Here is a 27,949-nt window from a genome sequence, read left to right as displayed (position 1 = left end):
TTGATGAGCATTTTAAAGATTTCTCAATTTTAATTTCTAATATGGTAAATACAGATAGACAACCCACATAAACAAACCCTCTTAGAGGTGCCCAATAATTTAAGAATGTAAAAAGAAGTCCTGAGACCAAAGAGTTTCAGAACTGCTGCTCTACTATAATACTGAATGCCAATTAAAGCTTTTTCATTTGAAAAGTCAAGCTTTCCCTAAAACCATTTACCTAGGACTAATCTATGAATATGAAAAGCCATAAAGATGTGAACAACTACCACCCCGCCCACCTGCCACTGAGCCCATCTCAGACCTTCCACAGGGCCATTTTGTCTTAAGGCACAAGTTTTTCAAGAGCCTTTTTTTAAAGTTTGATATTTAAAATTTAGAAAGAAACGAGTGGCTTCAAATTATAAAAATAAACTGTAACAACTTTATAAATGATTCATGAAATGCTATGAAAAATTACAAAACTTTAATCGTTACTAAATATAGACTTTTATTATAATACTTGAAAGCAAACTGTATGTGTCACTCATTTCCCTAGGATTGCAAGGTATTTACCATGATTGTTAAGAAGTTATAGCTGATAATAAAATAATTTCAAAAGCAAAATTCAGTTTTCAGTTTATTATATAGCCCTCCCTCCCCCCAAAAAAGTTTAATGAAATTGGTGGATTTTAGTAAGGCTGATATGATGTAGCCTGGGGGTCTCCAAAAGTGTGATTACCTACGGTGTACAAAGGTCTGTAAATGGCTCCACTGTTATAAACACCAAGATCACTTGTTAGATGAAAAGCTTTGTGTCAGTCTGTACCATTTTATCCCTTTCCACTCATTTCCTCTGAAGTTAATGAATGGGTGAAGGAATAATAAGGGACAGAGCCACATCTGAAAGGAACACACTACCATATCTAAGTGCTAGCCTTCGGAGGTTTTTTTTGTTGTTGTTGTTGTTTTTAAACAATCCTATTTTCATTCTTAAGAGACAGCTCTTGGGCCGAGCCCGTGGCGCACGGCGACGCTCCCGCCGCGGGTTCAGATCCTATATAGGAATGGCCGGTGCACTCACTGGCTGAGTGCCGGTCACGAAAAAGACAAAAGAAAAAAGAGAGACAGCTCTTCACTTGAAGAACACTGAGTGTTTGTACTTATAGAGAACTAAATAGAAAAGATGTGTGGAATCTTGAATTTAGGGAGATTTTTCTCACAAACCAATCGGGAACAGGTAGAAAAAGCTATGAAACATGGGGAGGCTTTTAAAAATTCTTACACAAAAGTACACTTTAAACATATCTTCTCAGCATGACATTAACTAGCTTTTTAACTCACATAAATGAATCTGGCCTAAACTTATTTTCTTTAGGGGTCATTTTATAGAAGTACCCATTATTTCTTTCAGTGATTCCCTGACCTGGTTTTCTGCTAAACTTTAAATGGCACAGAATTGAAATAATGTAGCAGGCTTTAAAAAAAAAAAAGAAAAGAAAAGAAAAGAGACATTTATCTATTCACTCTTGCTGACACATTCACTTGGATGCTAACCCAGACCAATGTATGTAATGAAAGTAGCTACTGAAAATTGAAAATGGAATAATTTTTCAAACAAGAGAACTGAGACTTAGGCCAACAAGACAAGAGCATGAAGTACTGATTTTTCACAGTCAAATCAAATAAATGCTCTTTTTAAAAGATACTGTCTCAGCTCACATTATCCATAAGGCTTCAAAATTTTTTTCCCCTTATGCACAAAAACGCATTTAATCTCCAAGGACTTAATTAATATTAGGCTCAACTACGCACTGATTTCTAAAACAACAACAATTCAAAAAGCATTACTTGGCTAAATAGTTCAATTAACTGCCTAAGTTTATTATAGTTTCTCTGAGTTCCACAGGTAAAAAAAGGAGGCCAAACCTGAGGTAGTTAATAGGGTGGAGAGCTGGAAGGAGACAAAAACTGGGAAGTGTTGGCCTGATAAGAGGCTTAGAAACTAATTTCTCCTAGGCTATCAGAAGTAATTTATTAGTGCTATTAGAGAGAACGTATTCCACATCATCAATTTCCTGGTACTGCTGAGGAACACCAGGCATTGTGGAATCTGGAACTTATTAGTCTCTACCCAGCTCCATAAGGTCGGTGGCGTCACCTACAAAATCCTGAAAAAGGATGAGTCACCACAGTTCAAGGCTAGTTTCTGCTACTGGCTAAATAACGCAGTTAAAAGAGGTAAGTATATACCTCAAAGAGGAAGTTAGCATTAAAGATAAATATTTAAAGTACATGGGGAGGAGAGGCTGATAAACCAGTCAGTCAGTCCTATTAATTCATATCTAGTGCTCATGTTGGCAAAATGTTAAAGTAATTACTAGTCTTGTTGTCAATTCCAGTCACTATTTTTAAATTGGTATTGAAGGTCATCAAAAATACATTTCCCTTGATAGAATACTTTGGATTTGTTTCAAAGTAATCCAAAGGAGTAGGAATGAGGAAGTCAGATGTAAAGAGTATTGCAGCTGAATGATAAAAGTACGTGAGGGTTCACTGTACTTTTCTCTCATTGCATAGGCTTGAGATTTTCCATAAGAAAATTCCCTAATGCTTAATATCTTGAAGATAGACTCCAATTTCATTTAAGAACTTTTAAGAGTATAAGAGGAGAGGATGTTACTCTCAAACTAGTACAAAGGTATACACTAAAAACAAAAAGAAAGTCCAATGCTCCTGAATTCTCTATGCAAAAACTAAGGATTAAGGACATACAGTCTAAATGCTAACACAATCTGGTATATAGTTAAATCAATAGTTCAACAACTACACAACTAGTAAAATGATCATGAGGAATTTAATGAATCCACATGGGAAATATATGTATATGACATGGACTAGTTAGAAAGGAATACAAAAATAGGTTCTGGTGGTAGAAATGTAAATGAGAACTTGTTATAATGCTGATTTATGCGATATTAAAAAATAATAACAAAAAGACACTTGGCCTTGCAGCTTCCCAATATTGCACACAGAAAGAAGCATCTCCAAAGTGTGTCTGCAGCACAGGGACCACACTAGGAACACTGCTGAACACCACGGAGACCCTAGTAGCACTAGGAATAGGACCACACTGTGGCTAGCTAGCTACAAGGACGAGTCCTCAATACAGAAGAGAGCTGTTACCATAAACCCATCATTTGCTATTCATTAGCACTGGCATACACAGCATGTAAATGCTAGACAAGCATTTTTTCAATTCATTAAAAACTGTGGGAAAACCAGTCAAATAAAATACAGTCTAGAGAAATAATAGTAAAAGTTCGTCAATATTTGGGGACGGAATAAATCAGAAAGCTGTAATGCCCACAAAGAAAAAATTGGCCCAGCTTTAATACAGGAGCAGTTACCCTTCTCCTTTTAATATGACATTTCTGCACAACTAATTTGTTTTGTTTTACTTTGTTTTTAATTTTGAAAAGCATTTTCCACACATCCCTAATGAAACTCAAAACTAACATGGACTTTTCAATTCTTTCATGTGCCAGCATGAAACACAGTTTGGACCTAGAAAACATCACCAGGTAAGCATCACAAATTGCACATGGGTACTGACGTTCAACTCTGTACCCCGCAGATAAGTACAATCAACTTTGTTACAATAAAAAGAAAAACTTCATCTTCAGTAAGTATCACTGCAAAAAAAAAAAAAAAAAAATCACAAGGTAGAGGTAGGACAGTATTACAGAGGACTATTCCTTTTTAAGCCTTGAAGCACTGTTTACATACCCTCAGGACTGATGAAAATATGGTTGGCTTGTGGTCCAACCTTCTCTGCCTGGACTGGGCCCTAAGTGGCCCACAAGTCACTGAAATGTCCACTATATGCTCTTTTTGGTCAAAGATGTAAGCAGGGTATGAGCAGAGCTTCTCCACCTACTATGGGATCAAAATACTGCCTTTAAAGAGACAATGGGAATGGCTTCTATCCAGAAAGGTAAATTTATAAAGTATATATACTATGTGAGGTAATATTATGTTAATTAGCTTGATTTGGCCATTCTACAAAGAATACAAATATTTCAAAACTCAAGTTGTACACAATAAACATATAGGATTTTTATTTGCCAATTTAAAAATAAATTTAAAAAAGAAAGAATATATGTATGATCATCTCACAATTCTCCTATATATACCAAACAAACTAATGAACAAAACATGTTTTCGCTACATACTTCCTAAAAAAAGAATTAAAAAACCTGGAGTCCAAGAACCAACTGCTTTAGCCTTGATTCCATTTACTAGCTGACTAAAAATTAAGAGCCACTACCTAGCTCACAGGATTACAGCAAATAAAAATGAAGCTGCTCTATACACTACTCTATAAGTATTACTATTAAGTAAACAATAAAAGAAGGAGACAAGAAGAGAGTTAGTAAAAGTGAAATAATATCTTACAAAAAAATGGGTAACTATGGATTTATTAGTGTTCACTTAATTACCAGGATAGAGTTCGACTCTAATATTCTTATTTCCTTGTACTTACCATGACAGGAGGTCCAGATTAGGAGGAAAGATCTCCGTCCCTTCTTAAGTCTGATAAGGCTCTTCTTTCTCTTATGCTGAGATCTTTAAAAAAAAAAAGGGTGGGGGGGATGGATAAAATTGTCAAGTTTTTCCTCTAATTGGCTATAGCCTAATTAAAGGGATTATACATACATGGGCCTAAAAACCAGATCAGAGTCAGCCAAGAAACAGCTGAATATCACCTAGCCAATTCCCCACTAGTCAAATCCAAAGCCTTTATAAAAATCCTTCCAGTCTTAACCTATTTCAGCAAAAAAAGTAGCAAAGGCTAACATTCCTAATGTTGATACAAAAAATGTTATAAAAACTTAGGTAAAAATAGTAAAGCAAATAATTAAAATCAATCTGCAAATGCAAAAACAATATTGTTAAAGTATTTCAGGATGTTTATGTGGTTATCTGTAAATTCAAAATGGATCCCCCAATCTATGGGAATCAAACTGACTTAATAAGCAAAATACAAAAAGAATTGGCTTATTACCTCCAACGTCTATGCTCATTTGAAAATTTACAAAAACCTTTACCTGTTTTGTGTTTTCTTTATTTTTGTTTTTTGGCAGCTGAACGGTATAGGGATCTGAAACTTTGACTTTTGGTGTTACATCATGTTTTAACCAACTGAGCTAACTGGCCAGCCCCTACCTGGTTTTTCAGAACAATAAAATAGAAGCAGAAAGAATACCCAACTAAAAACCTAATAGGCTAATAAAAGCACTATCATCTTTAATAAGCTGCTCTTTTCTTTAAAAAGGTTAGTTTCATGCAAACCCAACATTTCTGGTTTGCTAAACTCCCACAAATAGAGGTTATTTTAGGGCCTGGGCTTTAACATTTAACAAACTCTTTAAGAGTAATGTAAGTGAGAGAACAGAGGATATCAAAGAAGTAGCAGGGCCCATATCGTGTGGAGCCATTGGGGGGCTGTGAGCAGAGCAGTGGCATGAGATGATTACTTTAAAGGATCATTCTGGCTGCTGGGTGGAGAATAGAGGAGGCTGTTGGGTAGGAGCAAAGGAGAAAGCAGGGAGACCATTAGAAAGGTACTTCAATAATTCAGGCAAGAGACAACAGTGTTTATAGGGCAGTATTGGTGGAAGTTGTATGATGCCCCTGGATTCTGCATATACTTCGACAAATATATATCAAAACTTGTATAGAATCAACCAGTTGATGAGGGAAGTATTCCATCTAATACATGAAGAAGGAAAGACAGAATTAGACATCACTATTTTACAACTGCTAGTGAAATACAGAATGCAAATAATGATCTAGTCTATGGAAAACTACAGAAAAATAACCCAAACTATAAAAGTAAACCGCAAGACAAAAGAAAGAGATGGAAAGGAAACCTATACATTAAAAGTAACTTTAGTGACCATGTCAACCGACTCTAATATAGGGATCTTCTCTGGATCCTGATTCAAAGTATAAAAATAAGTTGAGATTTTTAGGGAAATCGGAAATCTTACAATGTACTAAAGTTGTTGGAAACTAATCTAAAGAGCCTAAGTCCTAGCTGTCATAAAGCCAGTATTTACACAGTAAATAAACACATCAATATGCATTTAGTATCTTCTAAGATTTTTTTTTCTCCAGAGAAATTGGGGGTGGGGGGATTGCTGGCCTCCAGAGAAATTTAAAGAAAAACTCTCACAGGCATCATAGAGTTAGGTATCCCAACTGAAATGTACTCATTTGCAGTGACACTAAATTAGAAATCAAATTCCAGTTACAAAGTCAACTCTCAATCGGCAATCATATCATATACACATAAGCTATCTTCCCAGTCAAGCCTAATTTTTTAAGGAGTTCAGAAATACCAAGACAAAGATTTGTTACTGAGCATTAAAAGTCTCAATCTATTTAAACATCGTCTTCACCCAGAATTGATGCCTTCCATTTCTTTAACAAATAAACACTCTGTAAAATAGTATGCTGCACTTCCATCAGTAAAAAAATCACCAAAAATCTACCAAGTGTCAGACAGTATAACACAGTGTTTGTTCTGCACTAATGCAGCTTATATTCCAGTGCAGAAGACATAAAAAATAATAATAATTATAAACTGTGCTAATGTGATAAGGGAAACAAACAGGATGCTGAGACAGAGCCTGGGGAATTTATGGGGGTATGGGAGACTTACTTCAGATAAGGTGGTCAGAAAAGGCCTCACTGTAGAGCGAGGCAATTTTCTCGTATAGGGAACAGCATGTGTTCCTAAGACAGGAAAGCCTTCGACATTTTTGAAGAACTAAGCGAAGGAAACCACTGTAGCTAAAACATACTGAATCAGAAAGAAAAGTGGCACGACTTGAAGTTGGAGAAATGCACGAGGAAAAGATGACGTAAATAGTATTAAGTACATGTTATGGTCCAATTACAACAGACGACTGTTGACAGGTTTTAAACAGCAGAGTGACACGATTTCATTTTAAGATCACTCTGGCTGCTGTGGAGAGAATGAATCAGAGGAGGGGAAGAATAAAAAGAGAATCAAGAGATAATTACAGGAAGAGAATGGTGGCTTGATTTAGAATGGAGGCAGTTCAAACAGAGTAAAAGCATAAAAATGTGAAAGGTGTTTTGGAGTACAACTAACAGAGGGAAAGGCCTGGATGTGGGGGCTAGGGGAGATTAAAGAATTTACAGTCAAGGATGGGAAAAAAGAAACAGATAAAAATAGTTCAAAGAATTTGAATAACTTGGTATATTTGATTTAGATTGGTATCAAGTAAGAGATGCTGCTTTAAGCATCTGAGGAAAGATAAAATTGCTATAGGAATTTCAAATTAATTTAAAAAAAAAAAAAAAGATCATGAACTCTGCAGCCAATCTGAATCAAGCACCTGCTAAGTGTTCCTTTTAAAACTACAAAGAGCATATATGACCAATCCTTAGGAAATACTCTGGGGTCATTACAGAACCTCACTTGCAAAAACTGGGCCCCAGTGTGGTAGTTATTCTATCAGCACGAATGGAAGAAATGAGTCCTTACTGTTAGTCTGACAGGCAGACTAACTCTTAATTTTTTAATTATAATAGTAATGCATGCTCCTTGTAAGTAATTTTAAAAATAAAGGTGTAAAAAGTAAATAAGTATCCTGATACAGTGCTGACGGGAATGTAAAATGGTGCAGCCTCTTTGGATTAAACACAGAGTTACCATCTGACCCAACAATTCCACTCCTAGGCATCTAACCGAGAGAATGAAAACATATGTCCACATGAAAGCTTGTACATACATGTTTATAGCAGCATTATTCAAAACTGTCAAAGCCAGAAATAATCCAAATGTCCACTGACAGATGAATGAACAAAATGTGGTATAATCCAAACAATAAACTATTATTTGCCCATAGAAAGGAATGAAGTACTGAAATATGCTTCAGCATGAATGAACCACGTGACATTATGCTAAGTGAAAAAAGACAATTACAAAAGACCACATATCACATGATTCCATTTACATAAAATGTCCAGAACAGAGAAATCTTAAAAAGTGGATTAATCTCACTGTCTGACTAGTTTTACCAAAGAGAAAAACAAATTTGAAAGAAAGATTAAAAATATGATAAAAAATGTTTGAGGTGATGGAACAAAAGGTCAGTGATTGCCAGGGTTGAGGGGGAGAGAGATGAGTAGATGGAGCACAGAGGATTTTCAGGGCAGCAAAACTATTCTGTATAATGGTGAATACATTGACATTAAGCATTTGGCAAAATCCACAGAACTATACAACACAACGAGGAAGCCCTAATGCGAAAATGAGTTAATAATAATAGTTCAATACTGGTTCAGAACTGTAACAAATGTACCACACTAATGTAATACGTTAGTAATAGGAGAAACTAGGGTTGGGGGGCGGGAAGTGGTATGGTAACTATTTGTACTTTATGCTCAATTTATTTGTAAACCTAAAATTGCTATAAAAATAGCCTATTACCTAGAAAAAATAAAAACAAAATAAATCAATAAAAGAAAGTAGATTAATGGGTGTTTAGAGCTGAGGAATATGGAGGGTAAGGGGGATAATAGCTAAGTAGTATGAAATTTCTTTTTGAGGTGATGAAAATGTTCTAAAATTGACTGTGGTGATGGCTACACAACATCATACATTGAACCACTGATATATACAGTTTACATGGGTGAACTGTACAGTACATGAATTATATCTCAATAACTTATTTTTTCAAAAACTAATCAGTAGACATTCCCTTCTCACTCCTTGCTGCCCTTCAGTTCATCTACACCAAACTACAACCACTGTTAACTACTTTATAATTCTGTCTAGATACTTATTTATGTATATACAAAGACATACATAATCTACCTCCAAAAAATTGGGGGGCTGGGGAGGGGTCATACTGTATTTACTGTTCTGCAACTTATTTTCTTCCATTAACATATCAAATCCTTCCTATGTCAGTACATACTTTCAAATGGCAGTTCAGTGTTCCACTATATCCCAATACACTATAACTTAACCATTCATCAATTGCTGAGAAATTCAGGTTGTTTCCATTTTTCTGTTAGAACCAAAAAAGCCACAACAACCATACTTATCCACATCTCTGCTAAGTCACTATTTCTATAGCTGATTCTTAAAAATGAAATTACTAAGTGAAAGAATATGAACTTGGCGTGGGGGAGGGGGGACTGTGCAGGGAGGTTATTATTGCCAAAGATTGCATATACGTACTCTTCTATTTATAGAAACAAAGTCACCAACACATAGTTATCAACTTGGTAGAAGTTTTAAATGTTCTATAATTTTAAAATTTAAAATAAAAATATGCATAAGCATTATTTGTATTGATTCTGAAGCATATTTATACATGTATAAAAAAAATGATAGGACTGTTAACAATGGTTATCCTCAGGAACACAGTGGAAATAGGGACTTTCAGTTTTATACTTTTAGAACAATAACTTTACATTTGAAATTAGGAAAATAAATTTTTCTACAAAAAAAGTTATTAAAAAGTAAACTCAAAATAAGTATTTCATTTAACCCGAAACAAAATAAGTATTACATAAAAGGTTTTCATTTAACCTGAAACAGAATGTGATGGTAATAACCTCAAGAAAAAACAATCAGGGATGTAAAGCAATGGTTCTGAGAGGAGATGAGATTTAAGTCCTGATTCTGCCATATACTAAAACTCTATGTCCTTCAGGGCAAGTCATGCTACCTCTCTTAGCCTGTTTCTTCATCTGTAAAATGATAAAAATAACAGCTGCATCAAAAAGTTGTGAGGATTAAAACATATATATGATATGCTTAGTATAGTTACTGGCATATAATAATAAGCACTTAAAAAATCATTAATATACATGGGGGTATTTCAAACAATTTTTTTCAAAAATAATTTTTAAATTCTATAAAAATAGAATTAAAAATTTTTAAAAATAGGGGCTGGCCAGTTAGCTCAGTTGCTTTAGAGCATGGTATTGATAACACCAAGGCCTAGGGTTTGATTCCTGTACTGGCCAGCTGCCTAGATAGATAAATAGATAAATAAGATAGATAAGATAGATAAAAAATAATTTGAATCTTTCCATAAACTTTATATATGCATGTACATATATGTCAACGTGGTGCTACAGATAAGTACTTCATTAAATAAGATGTTCCATTACAAACAAAGAACTTGGATAGGACAGTTTCCAACACTGTCTTCTTTTTGTGTGTGTGTGCACATAGTAGTTATTTATTTTTTCTGGACTGTTTAAAAGAGGTCTGCATACCCCATGCTTCTCTAACCCTTACTACTTCAGTGTGTATTTCATATCAACAAAGATATAATCTCTTATATAACCAAAGCTCTAGTTTTCAAATTCAGGAAATTTAATATAATACTCTAACCTACCACCTCTATTCCAATTTTGTCAAATGATCCAATTACATCCTTCAAGTGATTTTTTTCCTCTCTAGTAAAGGATCCAGTCCAGGATTACATATTGCACCTATTTGTCATATCTCTTTAGTCTCCTTTAATCTGGGGCATATATTAATTAATTTTTTTTTTTTTTTAATTTTTTTTCTTTTTCGTGACCGGCACTCAGCCAGTGAGTGCACCGGCCATTCCTATATAGGATCCGAACCCGCGGCGGGAGCGTCGCTGCGCTCCCAGTGCCACACTCTCCCGAGTGCGCCACGGGGTCGGCCCTTAATTTAAACAACATGCTTCTTAGTGTCAAAATTAATTTAATAATTTCATATCTTTCCCTTCAAACCTAGATGTTTCTTCAGATGAGAATGTAACACTTTTTCATTGTTTTATAAATATGTCTCCCATGCTTTATCTGTAGATTGACTTTCTAAGGTTAAAAGTAAATAAGCATTATTACGGCAATGTACATATAAAGCACTGCAGAGCCAAGTAATATGTTAGGATTACATTCCCATGTTATTTATTTTTGTTTTTGTTTCCCAGCAGTTGGCCAGTATCTGGATCCGAAACCTTGACCTACACCTCCTTCTTTAAAGGTCTAATCTGTAGACCCTCCCCTCCACCAGCCTCACCCAACCCTCCAAAGCCAAAGGAAGGATAAGATCCTATTCCAAGCATCAAGGTCAAATGATTTCTCATTTTTTAATATATGTATGAGAATTTGACAGTGGAGAACTTCAGGCTTCTCTCAGCTTCACTGTCAGTACCATCCTATGATATGATGTGACTTCTCAGATATCTTTACAAAAGTAAAGCATCATTTAATTTTTCTACTGAACTTGGTATCTCATCTTTTAGGCACCTTTTAAAGAGAAGTTACTCAATTCCTTACTCAAAAACTAAGACTTAAGCTTGAAAACAAGAAGAACTCAACCAAGTACTATCAATACTGAGCAACTTGGTCTACAAAGACACAGCTATACATACTGTGTAATCTTTCTCTATACAGAAAGAAGGGAGCAAAAAGTAAACTGAATCAACAAGACTATGATAATCAATCTCTACTAGAACCAATCTATTCTCCTTCCTGATTTTTATCAAAACAAAAACCTAATCAAGAGCAATTTATAGTGAGAAGGCACTGGTATACCAGGACTCTGGGAGTGCTTGTATGACTGACAATTCAAATATGAGGATAGTCCTTGCCTTCAAGGTTTTCAAAGTAGTATGAGGGTGACAAGCAAATACAACGAATAAGGCAGTGTGGTAAGAGATGTAGAAACATAATTCCATGGTAATGGAAAAGACAGGGGAATAGATTCTAATCTAGGCACTCAAGAAAGGCTCTGTGACAAACTCGAGCTTTTAATGGTTGAACCAGCCTAATTTTGAGCTGCTGAGACAAAGGGGAACAGAAACAGCACATGCAGCAGAGTAAGACAAAAAAGCACAATGGAGAGTGCTATGGTTTGAATGTCCCTTCTAAAACTCATGCTGAAACCCACTTCTCAATATGGCAAAACTGAGAGGTGGGGCCTTTCAAAGGTGATTGGAACATGAGGGTTCTGCCCAATAGCCTATCCATCCATAGACTAATGGATTAATGGGCTACCATGGGAGTGGAACTGGTTGATGGTTTTATAAGAAGAGGAAGAGAGACCTGGACAAGCATGTGAGCATGCTTGGCCCATGTGATGCCCTGTGCCGCCTCGGGACTCCCACAAGTAAGAAAGCCTTAACCAGATGTGGACCCCTGACTTTGGACTTCCCAGACTCCAGAACAGTAAGAAATAAATTTTGTTTCTTTATAAATTCCCCAGTGTCAGGTATTCTGTTATAAGTAAAAGAAATCAGACTAAGACAGAGACTATTTGAAAGTAAGTAGGTCAGTGTGGCTACAAGAGGTACACTAGGTGCACTGAGAAACCATGTGACTAGCTGCAGGAGATGTGTCTAAAGTCTACTAAGAAGAGTCCTAACTGTCAAGCTAAGGAGTTTGATTCTAGAAGCAAGGGGTTTTCTGAACAAGGGAATGATTTGGATTTAGAAACTTAATGCCAAAGCAACAACTTCTCTTCTCAATAAAACTGGATTATAATTCCCTAAAGACTTACATGGTAACAGACACATAGATGTCTATGAAAAGAAGGATATTTTATGAGACAGAACAGGGATTAACATTCACATTGGAAAAAGGACTAGCAAACTTTTCAGAACTTGTCTTTCTAATTAAACTTCACAGTTCAGAAACTGTGATCAGTACCAGTCATAAGAGGCCTTGATTTTCATACGGACATATACCAATTTAAGAAAACCCCAAACAAGAATCAAGTTTAAAAGAACTCCAGATTGATATGGACTGTTTATTTCAGACAAAAAGATTAGTGCTGCAACTCACAAAAATCTCAATTTAAATACAACTTTTCAGGCACAGAACATCATATTATAGCACAATTACATACTGGAAAAAATAACTTGGCCTCATTCTTAGAGAAAAAAAAACCCACCACATTTAGAGCCAATAAAGTGAACACAGAAAAACTCATCTAAATAATTATGAACAAGGATAAAAAGATCCCCAAAATCAATCTGTAAGTTAACTTTTCCTTGACTCAAAATAGCACAGAGAATATGGAGGGTGGGGAGTGAACTTACCAAATGAAGTCTGTCCCAAAATCTTTTTCTACTAGGATTCACAAGGAAATCTGCAAAAGAAAAATCAGTTGCTTTACAATGACAAATACCCTAAAAATCAAGTTAAGCCACTTATATATCCACGCAAGACTTTTCTCTACAAGTCAGAATGCCGTGACAATAGATTTTTTAATTGTTACAATGTGGATTATTTAGTCAGCCACAGATTTTAGAATGTTTAATTGCACAGAATGGATCCAGAAACCTACAGATACTCCTATGTAAGAGTTTCTCTCAGTCAAGCAAGCATCAATTCTGATGGCTTCCTAGGAAAAATCTTTGCCACTACAGGAACAGGTATTTTAAAAAACTAAGATCACAGCCACTCTAGGCTTGGACCTCATAGTTTAAGTTGTTATGTACACATAACAGGCTTCTGTCAAGAGATCTTTTTGTTGAAGAAAAAAAGTGAGGGTACTATAGGTTAAACACAATGAATTTTTGTCACAACTAGGCAACAATCTGCCCTTTACAGAGATAAAAGACCTAGGCAACCTGATTCCTTTGTGATGCTTTCTCTCAATCTTTGCAGACACAATTCATCCTTTCAAGCTAACTGTTTCAAGGCATGAAGTCACATAAGTGAACAAGACTGTACAGAATATCAAAACCCTAAAATTAAGAAGACAGTAAAATATGATACATTATTCCTATAACCTCCAAGGATTGACTTTAACTGAGTAAAAACTGTAAAGGGAAAGTTAAATATGCAATAACAAAGTATTTTTAACTATTTTACACGCAATATTTTTGTATCCCAATAACTTTTAAATTTTATAGCTCAGGCCATATTAATCACACACTATTGAGAAAGAAAAAAAGCTACTCATAATCTACAACTTCGGATACAAACTATATTAAGTACCAGGACCTGTCTTGCTGTTAAGTTGCTTAACTAGGTATAACAGTATAGCAAGAAAGTTTGTAAATTTGGAGGAACTTTTCTTGCTAGGGTATAATTTTACCTGACTATGTGCATATCAGAATATACACTATTACAAATCATTTTCTTTTTATTTTTTCTTTATATTAAAGCAAGGGAATTATATCATTTTTTTAAAATTATGTCTGTAGGTAGAATATATTATCTATGACTTTTACTTTATGATGATAAAGAAGACATTAGAAACATCTGCTAAAGGGCCGACCCCGTGGCACACTTGGGAGAGTGCGGCGCTGGGAGCGCAGCAGTGCTCCCACCGAGGGTTCGGATCCTATATAAGGATGGCCGGTGCGCTCACTGACTGAGCGCGGTGCGGCCGGTCACAAAAAGACCAAAAAAAAAGAAAGAAAGAAAAAAAGAAACATTTGCTAAAAAGAACAGGGGGTGGGTCTCACTGTCCTCATCTGGTTAAAAAGAATCTGATGAAATAGTAAGTGTGAGGGTACATTCCACCTAAAAATTAGTACATTCAAAAAATGATGAGACATAGTACATTGTAATTCAAGAAGTATCAAAGTACTAAAAGGTTAACTGTCTAATGACATGCATGTGCTCAGAGTTCTGAGAAGGGACTGCCAGTATTGGTACCACACAGCAGAAAGCAGCAAGAAGAATGGTTTGGAGTGGGAAAGTCACTTAGATGCTCCTGGACTGGTAGTTCAGATTTGAATCACTAAGAGCTCAGTATCTCAAAGATAGTAAAAATGCAAAGGAAGAAAGTGAGTCAAAGCATTAATTGCCTCAGCTTGGTAACTGATTAGGAATTGAAAAAAGGAAGCAGAGCAAGTTGTCAAAGATAACTACAAAATTTTAAGGCCTGTGGTGACTAGAAAAAAGACAACATCATTAAAAAATGAAGGGTAGATTCCAAGGAAGCTAGTGAGCTACCATATGCTGGCTTTAAAGGTAACCTCCCAAGTAGATTATGTCCAACATGTAATTGGGCAGGGGGGAAATGGGATTAAATTCAACAGACAAGTCAAGTACAGGGGTAAAAATAAACTGATGGTGCTAGATTTAATTCAAAGAAATTACTATATCTACTGTAAGAATCATCTGACATGTTTTAGAAATTACTTGATAACTTATTCTGTCAAAAATGTGAGAAACCCATTAATACAGAAGTGTTTGTGTAAAGTTTCCACAGGTACACATGAAGTTCCAAGAGATGGACCAAACAACAAGGCAGACTCAACAAAAAAGTTCGGGTAGATCGGCTTTGATGCTGGCAATGACTTCTTCCTAATAACCACAATCAAACATTCGCTTGGTTGGAAACAAGTGTGTGTCATTGTGAAATACTGTCGGCAAAATCAAAAACTACCCCTGCCTCTTAGGACTATTTGCCAGATAAGGGCCACATAGAGGTGAGTCTGAAAGTAACACAAGGTACCTTCCTGTGATACCAATCACGTATACCTCAGAGAGGAACAGCAGTTATGTTTGGGTGGCCTTGAACACTCACGTATTTGTAGAGGTAGAATGTAATGTGGTTATGTTAAATATAAGCAGTTACCTAAAAAGTCTAATTACAAGGGACGCTTAAACACATTAAAAGCACTAATGAACAGACAACCAGGGCAGGGGAGGGGAGCAGGGTTAGCCTCAAGTTAACCCGTAAGTTAAGGTCATCCTTAAGTTCCATCTTCAAGGGGGGTTTAAAAAAAAAATCTTTTGAAGTTACCTGAAATAAGGGGTAAAATTTTTACTATCACATATTGTAACACATGGATAGGGATTTTATTTATTATACGAGATAACCCTAAAGAGAGTAAAAATTAATGTATTTGAATATTAAATTCTACAATATTGGATATCACTGTGCAGCTTCATTGGAGAGGAGAACCTAACACAATATACTCAAAGTCCCTTTCTGAAAATAATGAGGTAATGACTAAGAGGAAGGGCAGGGAGGCCCTGAGAAGGCCAAGAAGGAATGGATGTATTCAGTACCTACATAAAACAGTTTATTTGATCATCTATGTGCCACCTAGCACATCAGCTTCAACAAGGGCAAAGAGGCACACCAATTGAACCATTTATATAATAAAAGAACCCCAGTTACAAAAACTAATCAGAACCAAATTCACCAGGAAGAACTACGAGGTTCAGGTGAGGCCTTCTAAAATGGCAGGGGGAAAGGGGGAGATGCCAAAGCAGCACTTTTTTTTGGCTGGGATACATTTTAACTTCAAAAGAACAATGGAATGATTTTTACATAGTCCTGTCTCACTTTTCAAATGCAGAATAATTAAGAGTAACACTGAATAATTTTTTTAAAATCTTTTAAAAGAATTAACACTGAATAAAAGAATTTTTTTATTGTGAAAACAAATGGATGTTTCTTGCACATGCATTGAATATTAAGACAGATTCAGAGCACAACTTGAGGGTGGAGGCAAAATTCAGAGGCATTAAATTTTAAAAAGCGGCTTTACAATTGGCACTACTTTAGGTGATTTTTTTCCTGCTGCTTTGTGTTTCCTCATTTATATTTATTAACTTTTCAGACATCCAAAACTAGGATTCTATACAGCATGTTGGGTAGGATTATTCCATGGTGTGGAGATGATTTAATCATCATTAACCAAAACCCAAGCATTTATCAGCTGAGTAAAACTACTGTGGCTTACTTAGTCTTATTCCCAGAACTTCAAGTTTTCTAAAACCTTTGCTGAAGTCAACTACAAACGAAATAGAAACAGGGAGAGAGTTCAAAAGCATGGGTACATTCACCTACTGTGATAAGTGAGGGAAGCTTATTCATTTGACAAATATTTTTGAGTGACAAGCACTGTTCTAGGTACTGGGGATGCAGCAACGAACAAAACAAAGTGCATACCTTTATGCAGCTGCCATTCTAGTGTCAATTGTGATATTCTCACAGTGCTAAGTGCTCACAGTGTGACTTTTTCCCTCCAATTATGACCATGTTTTAAAAAAGATCAAACAGTAAACGTAAAACTGAGTCAGTACCCTGGGTCAATGAGACCCCCAAGCAATATGGTTTTTTTAAAAAGAAAACAATAGAAGCTACATGTCTTTTCTACCTCTTTGGAAACACTAAGGTCTGGGAGTTTTCAGAGTTCCAGATGCAACTTCATGATCAGTGTACTGTATTTCTCTGCCAACTGTAGGGCTCAGATAAGCAGCTAAAATGTTCTCATTTCCTAAACAAAAAACAACCATCCTCTCCTTGAAAAAAAATTCTGGTAAGTTATCAGAAATAGCTGGACTCTATGTTATAATCATGTTACAATTTCCGTATCAAAGAACTTTCACTGGTAATACATCTCTTAAACTAACACTTATGATAATGTTCACTATAACAAATAAAAGCTCTGTTTCAATAAATAATGACCAGAAGACCAATCTTGTATAATTCTGAATCTACATTAGTGTGTGTGTGGTTCATTCTTCATTTTACATAAATTGACCTTTTTTTAATCTGGAAGAGGTTTTGAATACATTCCCCAAAGGATGCTCCACAATAAAATTGGAAACAATCAGTGTGATCAATACTTAAGGTCATTTGTCTTCATTTAGTGGCTTAAATGCTGACAGCTGCTTTTCCAAATGTGGACCCAAAAATGTGAGAAGTCAAAAGCAAAGTAACCATGCTCTGGCATTTGGGGGTGGGGAGGTGGGGTGCTGGCCAGTACAGGGATCCAAACCCTTGACCTTGGTATTATAACACCGTGCTCTAACCTACTGAACTAACAAGCCAGCCTGCACTCTACTGCTCTAGCATTTTCAGATATTAAGATTTGGTTGTACTTTTCATGCGCCTTATTACTTTTCACATCTCAAGAAAAATAGGTCATGGGTTCAGTTCCTTGTACCAGTCAACTGCCAATAAAAAAAAGAAAATAGGTAAGAGGAAGAAGCCCTGACCATGTTCTCAGAAAAGATTAACTGTGACCAAACCAACAAAAAAATTTGATTGACATCTACTATGGTTTGGATGTGGTTTGTGTCCCCCAAAAAATTCATGTTTAAATTTGATCCCCAACATGGCAGTGTTGGGAGCCGGGGCCTGGGGCCTAGTGGGAGGTGTTTAGGTCACGGGGGTAGATCCCTCATGAACAGAATCGTGCGGGGGCGGGGGGGGGACAGGTTTAGTTCTCACTCAGGAATGAAGAGCAGCTTTATTTTTTTTAAAGATGACCGGTAAGGGGATCTTAACCCTTGACTTGGTGTTGTCAGCACCACGCTCACCCAGTGAGCTAGCCAGACATCCCTATATGGGATCCGAACCCATGGCCTTGGTATTATCAGCACCACACTCTCCTGAGTGAGCCACGGGCCAGCCCGAGCAGCTTGTTAAGAGGAGTCTGGCCTCCTCAGTTTCTCTCTTTTGCTTCCTCCTCTCTCTTCACAAGTGCCCTCTTCCCTTTCCATTTTCCACCATGAGTTGAAGTAGCATGAGGTCTTCACCAAATGCAGCAGTTCAATCCTGAACTTCCCAGCCTCCAGAATCATGACCTAAATAAACCTCTCTTCTTTATAAATTACCCAGTCTCAGGTATTCTGTTACAGCAATCAAGAACAGACTGACAGTCAGTCCCCTTTTAAGTCAGTTATTTTACAAGTATTTTCCTTTTAAATTTAATCCTTATACAAGAGGTAAGAAGGGGGGGTGAAGGTAGAAAGCATCAACCATATTCAGTGTCTTTACAATCTGCTTTTTTAAAAAGGGTAAAAATTTAATAATTTTAAGAAAGAATGTAAGATATTTTATTATGTTTTGACTTGCTCTTTATAATCACTTCTATGCAGAACACACTCACTTCATACTTTAACTCAGATATATTAAATCAATAGGATTGTAAGGAAATTCTATGAGTAACTGTAATGTTATTTTCTGACTCCAAGTCCTCTATAAAAGATCACAGAGTAGGCATCATTTTAGTATTGAAGTTAAGAATTTAAAATCTAATTTTATAAGCAGCATTTAGGTTCACCATCTGAAATGAAGACACGTTCTTTATCTCTTAAGGAAAAAAAAAACATTATAATTCAACAGAGAACAAAAGAAATACTTGTCTCCGTTGTTAAGAAAAGATGATAGGAAATCCAGGCTTTCAATCAGTAGAAATTAACTGAATTAAAAGCTAAGCAGGATCATTTCATCTAAGTGCCAAAGGTAGTTCAATCTTTAGAATTGCTTTGGAAAGATCAGAAAGACTAGCTCCAGTCTTGGAAAAAGGTTTCCTGACTTTTGTTCCTTTGACTAGCTCCAAGGTCTACCTTTGGGAAACTAACAGAGCGCAAATTCCTGCACACTCATTAATGTCTTGCTACTTGCTCTGAGCTAACCTCTGGTGAAGAGGAAAGAAGTACAGACTGTTCCCATTGCCCTCCCACTTATTCTCTCCCAACTTGCCACAAATCAGAGTTCTCACTGGCATAAGTCAAATGTTCTAGTCTCTTTAAAAAAGAATGAAAGAAAAAGAAAAATTCCAGAAATTCATATCTCCCGATGGAAACTTAAATTTTCCTAATAATAATCTTCTAACAATTTCTGCCCCTCTTAACATATACAACTATATCTTAATAACACTAGACGGCAGGCTATGCCCCTCCTACCATCCAAAGAATAAAATTGTAATTGCATTTTCTGGGACAAAAAGACCCAAAATGACCAACACCTATGAAGATTTGCAGTTTTACAAATAGTTTCTCAAAAAGCTTTTTTTTAAGGTTTAAATTAAGAGCTCCTATTTCTTAATGTACTCAACAGAAAACTAATCAATGAAATAGGTAACAAAGACCAAAAATGTGTTGTTGTTGTTTTGTTTTGTTTTTTTTTTAACGCAACTAAAACATTAGGCAAATTTCATGACAAAAACATACCATTTTGAAACCTGCCAAATTTACACTGCTTATTCTATCTAATATGCTTTGCTTCTGGATCCGCCATAAAGTAACAAAAACAGAATCTCCCAACCCCTCCCTTTTTACACCACCCCTCTCCCCTCACAGCTGCCTAAGAGGTTTCTTTTCTAGAAAAACAAAACAACTTAATTTTAAGGTCAGCTTGCCATAAAAACTCAAGAGTTTGCCCATGAACAAACAAGCATGGTTTTCCTATTTTGCCTAGGTTCTTGAGATGTTAAACACCAATTCTAGGGAAAATTTCGAAGTAAACTACACTGGAAAAATAGCTATCTGGATCTCAAACCTAGTTAACCAGCACATAGCTTATCAGTATATGAATATTTTATTAGGAACATTAATGTTCCTCTCCCCATCTGTAAACAAACACTCTTAAAAGTTTTGGTTCCTTCCACTCAGTTTTATGCAGAGTAACAGGCATCAAAATGAACAAGGACTGAAAAGCTGAATGAAAATGCAGATCTATCTTTTAAGCATACAACTTAACAATGAAAAGAAAAAACATATTTGGATTTTTAACTGCTGTCATCACAATTAAAAACTGTCCAATTCCAACTAGTCAAGAGGTACATTCAGAGAAGAAAAACAAAATTCAAATAGTAGAGGCTGTGTGAAATGAAAAGAACCCACTCTTCTACTGACCTAGTTAAAATTTATATTCTGGCAATTAGGTAGGGGGCTGCTCATATTTTTGAAAACAAGCCAATAAAACCCAAATTACCTCCAATAACCACACACCACAATGTGGGCTCTGTTTAAATGGTGAGCTCAATTACCTACTCTTTCGAAGCAGTTCTCCTCAAGATTATTAAGTGGCCAAAAAGACCAGAGACTGTCTTGACCCGAACACCATCTTCAATTCAACAAAGTCCCTGAAAAAGACACACCCTTTTAAACTAGTAATATTTATCTCATGTAAACAGAGATACACGTGACTGCCATCCAAATATAGAGAGAAAGAAAAGGAACTTTTTCAGCAAAAGCCAAAAAGAATTCGTCAACATGCTTTACTTAAGAAAAGGAAGGCAAAAGTATTAAGTTAAATCAGGTCTTAATAAGTTGGTAAGTAAAAGGGATTTTTCCCCTTATGCTTTTAAATAACTGCACTAGAATCAACAACTCAGAAAAATTCAGACAAACCTGTGTTCACACTGAAGACAAAAACCAAGTTTTTAAAAATTCCTAAGCTAATAATTTTGCTTAACCCATTAATCAAAATGGTGAGGGGGGGCTTTTTTAAAAAAGCATATTAGCTATATTACTTATATTCATAAGAAAATATTTCATCAGTATTTTAATATGCTTATTAAGACAAAAATTTCTTAAATAGAAATATATTCTCCATACACTATTCTAAATATAGTATTTATACAAAAACTTAAGTATTATTCAATTCAGCATGATAAAAAAAAATCCACACAGAAAAATAAATGGAATTCTCAGCTTTCCCATAAGCATGTGTAACTATTACGAATAATATCACACCTCCAAGGTCAATCTGAGCTACTTATGTTTCTTGCGTTTTCCAACATGAAAAGTTTGTCAAAGGAGTTAATGTATGAAAGAGAAGAAAGGAGTGATATGTTTATCCAAGCTCTCTGGAAAACATCAGAGGCCTATGATTGGACAACATGTTGTACTACTACTATTTTTATCCAGGACACATATATATGCTAAACTGCAAGGATATATAAGGACCTTGGGAAGACCTCATACTTTTCCTTTTCTATTGATTTATATCCTGTTTCCTTACATCTAACCTAAACCCTATATTCTACAGCATAGTTATTTTTTCAGTGGAGTACTTTGTTACCAGTGCTTCCATGGTGTGGTATACATACCACTGGCGATATCTGAGAAAACTTAAATGGAACATAGACAAATACCTTTAAAGAAAAAAAAATTTTATATTTAAGCTTATGAGTACTGGAAAAAAACATTCTACATTTTATTAAATCTGAGATGCCACTGAATTCAAGACACACCATTAAATTTACACACCACTAAGAAAGAAAAAACCTTGTCAATTCAACTGTAACATGCTATGGTTTTTAAGATGCGTTCCCATTTGGTATAGAGATACTGCAAAAAAAACAAAAACAAAAACAAAAAACCACGCAGATAACATATTCAGAAGTTTGGATGATACTGCCCTATATGCTAATACAAATTCTTCATATATAGAAACTGCTACATAACTGTCATTTCCTCAAGATGCTCTGATCCCTCATTTTTCTTCATAAGACCTATTTTCTAATCCATTAACAGTATGAAACCATTAACAGCATGAGTAGGCCTGACCAGGACTACATGCGACAGTATCAGTCCTTCCCCACACAAATGACAAGCCTTCTCTCAAAGATACAACTACTACCAGAGAGCTCTTCCGCATCTCCCCCAACTCTGACTGCTACTGCTAGCACAGGACCACAGAGTACCAGATCACCTCTAGACTGTCAATGTAACATCTCCAACTCTACATATCCTAAACAGAATCCACCATCTGCCTCTCTGCCACCTCCCCTTCCTTCCCCTTACCATAGCTCTTTCTTAGTACTTCACTGGGAATCACAGTCATTATAAGTCTTCCAGGCTAGAAACAATTTGACTTTATTTCCAATAACAAAATCTGACACCAATTTCCACTGCTTTCTTTGAAATGCCCAATTTCCATCTTTATATTCCATGCCACCAGTGTCACCACCACTTGGTCTAGCAAACTGATTCTCAAACATCTGTTGCATTAAATTTAATTAGACCTTAAGTACCTAAAAAATAAAAAAATGAAAAAATAAGCAAATGAAAAATAACCACAGAGGTCTTACAACTGGACTTAGAACTGATTCTGGTCAATTCTTTTTTTTTTATTTTATTTTATTTTATTTTATTTTATTTTATTTTATTTTATTTTATTTTATTATTTTATTTTATTTTATTTTATTTTTATTTTATTTTATTTTGTCGATATACATTGTAGCTGATTAATGCTCCCCATCACCAAAACCTCCCTCCCTTCTCCCTCCCCCCCTCCCCCCCAACAATGTCCTTTCTGTTTGTTTGTTGTATCAACTTCAAATAATTGTGGTTGTTATATCTTCTTCCCCCCCCCCCCGGTTTGTGTGTGTGTGTGTGTATGTGTGTGTGTGAATTTATATATTAATTTTTAGCTCCCACCAATAAGTGAGAACATGTGGTATTTCTCTTTCTGTGCCTGACTCGTTTCACTTAATATAATTCTCTCAAGGTCCATCCATGTTGATGCAAATGGCAGTATTTCATTCGTTTTTATAGCTGAGTAGTATTCCATTGTGTAGATGTACCACATTTTCCGTATCCACTCATCTGATGATGGACATTTGGGCTGGTTCCAACTCTTGGCTATTGTAAAGAGTGCTGCGATGAACATTGGGGAACAGGTATACCTTCGACTTGATGATTTCCATTCCTCTGGGTATATTCCCAACAGTGGGATGGCTGGGTCGTATGGTAGATCTATTTGCAATTGTTTAAGGAACCTCCATACCATTTTCCATAGAGGCTGCACCATTTTGCAGTCCCACCAACAATGTATGAGAGTTCCTTTTTCTCCGCAGCCTCGCCAGCATTTATCGTTCATAGTCTTTTGGATTTTAGCCATCCTAACTGGGGTTAGATGGTATCTCAATGTGGTTTTGATTTGCATTTCCCGGATGCTGAGTGATGTTGAGCATTTTTTCATATGTCTGTTGGCCATTTGGATATCTTCCTTAGAGAAATGCCTACTTAGCTCTTTTGCCCATTTTTTAATTGGGTTGCTTGTTTTCTTTTTGTAAAGTTGTTTGAGTTCCTTATATATTCTGGATATTAATCCTTTGTCAGATGTATATTTTGCAATTCTTTTAATATCCCTTGACATATCCCTTTAATAGAAGTCTCCCTAAAGTGTCCCAGCTCAAAAATATGTCCTATGACAAACATATCCAAGCTAAACAACTTGGGGCTGCTTTTAAAAATTTCAACCATGAACTTTTGTCACGGCTACTACCTCTGCCTGATTTATTCATCCCATGTTATCCACCTGTGTAAATCCTAAGTATAATTCAATTCTTGGTTTGAAAATATTACTTTCACTGTGAAAGTTTCCCTGCAGAGTTCACTGCACAATTTCAATTTATAATAGTTCTTTCGATTTATAACCCTCACCATGTCATTATAATTATTTACAATTCTATCTGTCCCACTAGACAGATTATGATCTCCTAGATAGGTCATTTTCTTACTTAACATTTGAACTCAAGGGCCTACCACTACCTGTTAAACATGACAGTACAGCTGAGTAGGTAAGAACACAAATTCTGGAATCAGTTTTGGATATGAATTCTGGCTCTAAAACTTACTTGTGTCACTCTGGGAAGTTCACTGTTTCCTCATCTGTAAAATGGAGATAACATTAGAACACGGGGATATTGCACTACTGTCTTCAAACCAATGATCAAAGAATATTAACTCTAATAAAGGAGAAAAATGCTCAATAGCTACTTTTCAGATAAAAAAATAAAAAGTTTAGTTGAATAAGAGAAATTAACTGGGCCTTCTATTACCTGCCAATTCAATAAATGTTTCAGGCACTCCCATGTCCATTTAAAATCTCTATATTCTAGTTCTTACCATAAATTCAATGTTTCTTCACATAGAATATACCATCAAGGAAGATTTATAAGAAAAGTTTCCAGTATTCATTACAAACTTTGAAAGTCCAAAATAACGAAGTAATCCATGATTTTACTGAAGCAAAAATTTTAGTCATAGGTACTCAAGGCCAAGGTAAGAAAACATTGTTTAACCAACTGAGCCAAGCCAATATTAACCATTATTCTCTACACATTCTCAGTTAACTCTCAGAGTACTATCATACTTTTATAATATTTACCAAGATCTATACCAAGGTATCCCCCAAACAAGGATCTTCCCTCTCAACAAGATCTCCCCCAAACGAGGATCCTACTCTTCACCCCTAGGACACTCTACGTTCATTCCAAATTCCTTGCCATTGTTTATGTTATTTCCTATACCCTCACTGCCTTTCCTCTACCAACAAAATCCCCAGAGCTCTTCTAGTACTCCAAGCCACTAAATTTTTACTGCATTTTTCCAAGTACACATGATTTATTTATCCTCTTTTTTTTTTTTTTTTGGTCTTTTTCGTGACCGGCACTCAGCCAGTGAGTGCACCGGCCATTCCTATATAGGATCCGAACCCGCGGCAGGAGCTCACTGTGCTCCCGGCGCCGCACTCTCCCGAGTGCGCCACAGGCTCGGCCCTATTTATCCTCTTTTTTATCAAAGTCTACCTCTCTCTCTCTCTCACTCCTTTTCCCTCCCTCTCCACACTACAAGTTTCCTCAAGAGCTATTTCATTTGATTAATCAATGAAATAATATTTATCCCTCTTTAAGAGTTTTAAGGTAGCTAATAAAAGTTCTTCTCAAAAATAACTGTAAGTGATAATTCTCATTATAATCCATGGGAAACCTGGAGTATTTTCTACTTTACTGTTTCAGCATTAAGCTAATAACAGATAATATATGATCATAATTAACTGTAAACTGTCATTTCACTAACATGTAAAAAGTTCTTCATACAAAAAGGAACATCTGAAATATCAGTCCTCATCTTTATTTCAGTAGTTGTACAAAAGCTGTCCAAATTCCTAAACTAGTATTAATATAATGCCACTTTTGTATAAAATGAGACTGGTTTTTGTAAATATAAAAATACCATTTTAAAACAAGGATATAGAATATGAACGTTCAACAAGCATAGGTATGCAAAAGTAAGCAAGAGGGAGGTGGTCTTATTCCGTCTTTGATCTCTTAAGGCCATCATATAAAATTAGGAGGCCTTACAATTTTGCTCTGATTAAGCCACTCCTGAAGCATCCTCTTTATATTCAATTCTTTGAGTAACAATTTTGCTTCAAACTCAAAAACTGGCTTCCTTTCCTGTCCATTTCTCAATCTTTCTTGAACTGACAAAGGAAGAACAGGTAGATTCATAAGTAAGACTATAAAGTAGTTTTTTCCAACTTGAAGCCAAGATAATTTTTCAATCATACTTGTAAATATTTAATGCTTTTGGTAACTGTCCTAAAACCTGAATGGTACCGCATCCACATAAATAACTCCATAGCATCAGAATGTATGGTAATATGTGGTATGCTACCCACAAAGAGCAACAGTTTTACAACTACCAACTTATTTTTTTAAGTGATAGCAAGAACAGGGAGAGAGGGCTAGCTGGTTAGCTCATTTGATTAGAGCATGGTGCCAATAACACCAAGGTCAAGGGTTCAATCCCTGTTACAGGCCAGCAGCCAAAAAAAAAAAGAACAAGGAGAAGAAACACTCCCAATCAAGCAACATACAAGCTTAAATTCATTAATAAGCTATGATCAGCTGTTAAGTTTGTATTATTACCAGAAGCTACCTTTTATTAAGCACTCCCCTACATGCCAGGCACCATTTTAAAAATATTACATACTCATATATTAATTCATTTAACCCCACAATAATTCTATAAGGTAGTAACCGTTATTGTTCCTATTTGAAGTAAATTTCCCAAGGTTATACCAGCAAAGTGGAGAAACTAAAATTCAAACCCAGGTATTCTGGCTCCATAGTTTACATTGTAAACCTCTATTCCATACTGTCGCTCCATTAAATAAAATAAGTTTGCTAATATAGCAAAATTTGATGTTATGTATACTATTCATTAAGAGAAACCAAGTAAGGAGCCCTTGTATATTGACAATATATTTCTTATATACTATATGTCCTATTATGTTTTTCAAAGAACAGTAAAGGCTTTATTCAGATTCACCCTCCCAAAAAGAAACAAAAAACACCAACAAAAAAATAACAAAGATTCAGTCTCCCACAAAACTAGAGATTTTCATCAATGTTCTATTATCCACTGTCTGAAGTATACTACTTGACACTTGTTCCTTAAAATATTTTATTCTTTACAACCTCTTCTCACTTGTCAAGATAATTCTGAACTCTAATTCTATCCTCCAAGGGGCCGACAAGTCATCTGTGAACTTAATGAGCATACTCCTATTTCATCACCTATATCATTGCTGACAACATTATAGAGAGTCCAATCCTAACCCCTTTATAAAACCATTAGTTATCTCTCTCTCATTTGACAGCAAATCAACAATGTATGTGAACCTCTAATCTATTTTGTACCACCAAGCAATAAGAAGTATTTTCATCCCTTATGGATAAAGGTGCCACCAGGGAAAATTAAAAGCTTTCCTAAAGTTAAAATATATCCACTGCTTGCCTCTGTTCCACAGACCTGTTCCCATCATAAGATATCACATTGTGGACAAATCATTTTTCAAAGCTATGCAGTTTATTATTTTATCTTTAAGGTCCTTAGAAAATTTTTTGGATCAGTTACCCACATACTTATTTTTTAAAAACTTTACTCAAGTATAACTGAAGTATAATAAACTGAACATATTTAAAGTGTACATTTTTTTCCAGTTTAATTGTGGTAAAATATACCTAATACTTGAAATTTTAACCATGTTTACATGTACAGTTTAACAGCCTTAAGTACATCCACATTATTGTGCAAACATCCATTTCCAGACCTTTTTCATCATCCCAAACTGCAACTCTGTATCCATTAAATTATAACACCCATGTACCAGCCAGCCACCCCCCACCCCCCCCAAATTATAACATCCCATTACCTCCTCCCCTCAGCCCCTGGTAATCATTATTCTTTGTCTCTATGAATTTGCCTATTCTATGTACCTCAAATAAGTGGAATCACACAGTATTTGTATACGTCTGCCTTGTTTGACTTAGCATAATATTTTAAAGATTCATCCACGTTGTAGCATATATCAGACTTACATTCCTTTTCAAGGCTGAATAATATTACATTGTCTATAATATAC

At 35.6% G+C, this 27,949-nt stretch overlaps 1 protein-coding gene across 13 annotated transcripts in view; it reads right to left on the bottom strand.

The window, feature by feature from the left end:
• Positions 1–27,949, bottom strand: part of MTMR3 (myotubularin related protein 3) — a 122,730-nt gene that overhangs the window by 46,849 nt on the left and 47,932 nt on the right. For 11 of the 13 annotated variants that reach the window (XM_063088067.1, XM_063088071.1, XM_063088068.1 and 8 more), the window contains 2 exons: positions 13,116–13,165; positions 4,526–4,608 (listed from right to left, as the gene is read on the bottom strand). In XM_063088067.1, coding sequence (XP_062944137.1) covers positions 4,526–4,528 — 3 coding nt within the window. In that variant the 5' untranslated portion in view covers positions 4,529–4,608; positions 13,116–13,165. Of the gene's footprint in view, positions 1–4,525; positions 4,609–13,115; positions 13,166–20,771; positions 20,868–24,371; positions 24,406–27,949 lie in introns of all 13 variants that reach the window. The other 2 variants (XM_063088065.1, XM_063088063.1) reach the window with 2 other exon arrangements.

Source organism: Cynocephalus volans, chromosome 2 (genome assembly GCF_027409185.1).
Source record: "Cynocephalus volans isolate mCynVol1 chromosome 2, mCynVol1.pri, whole genome shotgun sequence".
Lineage (NCBI taxonomy): Eukaryota > Metazoa > Chordata > Mammalia > Dermoptera > Cynocephalidae > Cynocephalus > Cynocephalus volans.
Note: the sequence above shows the minus strand (reverse complement) of the source record. Positions and strands in the feature narration are given on the sequence as shown.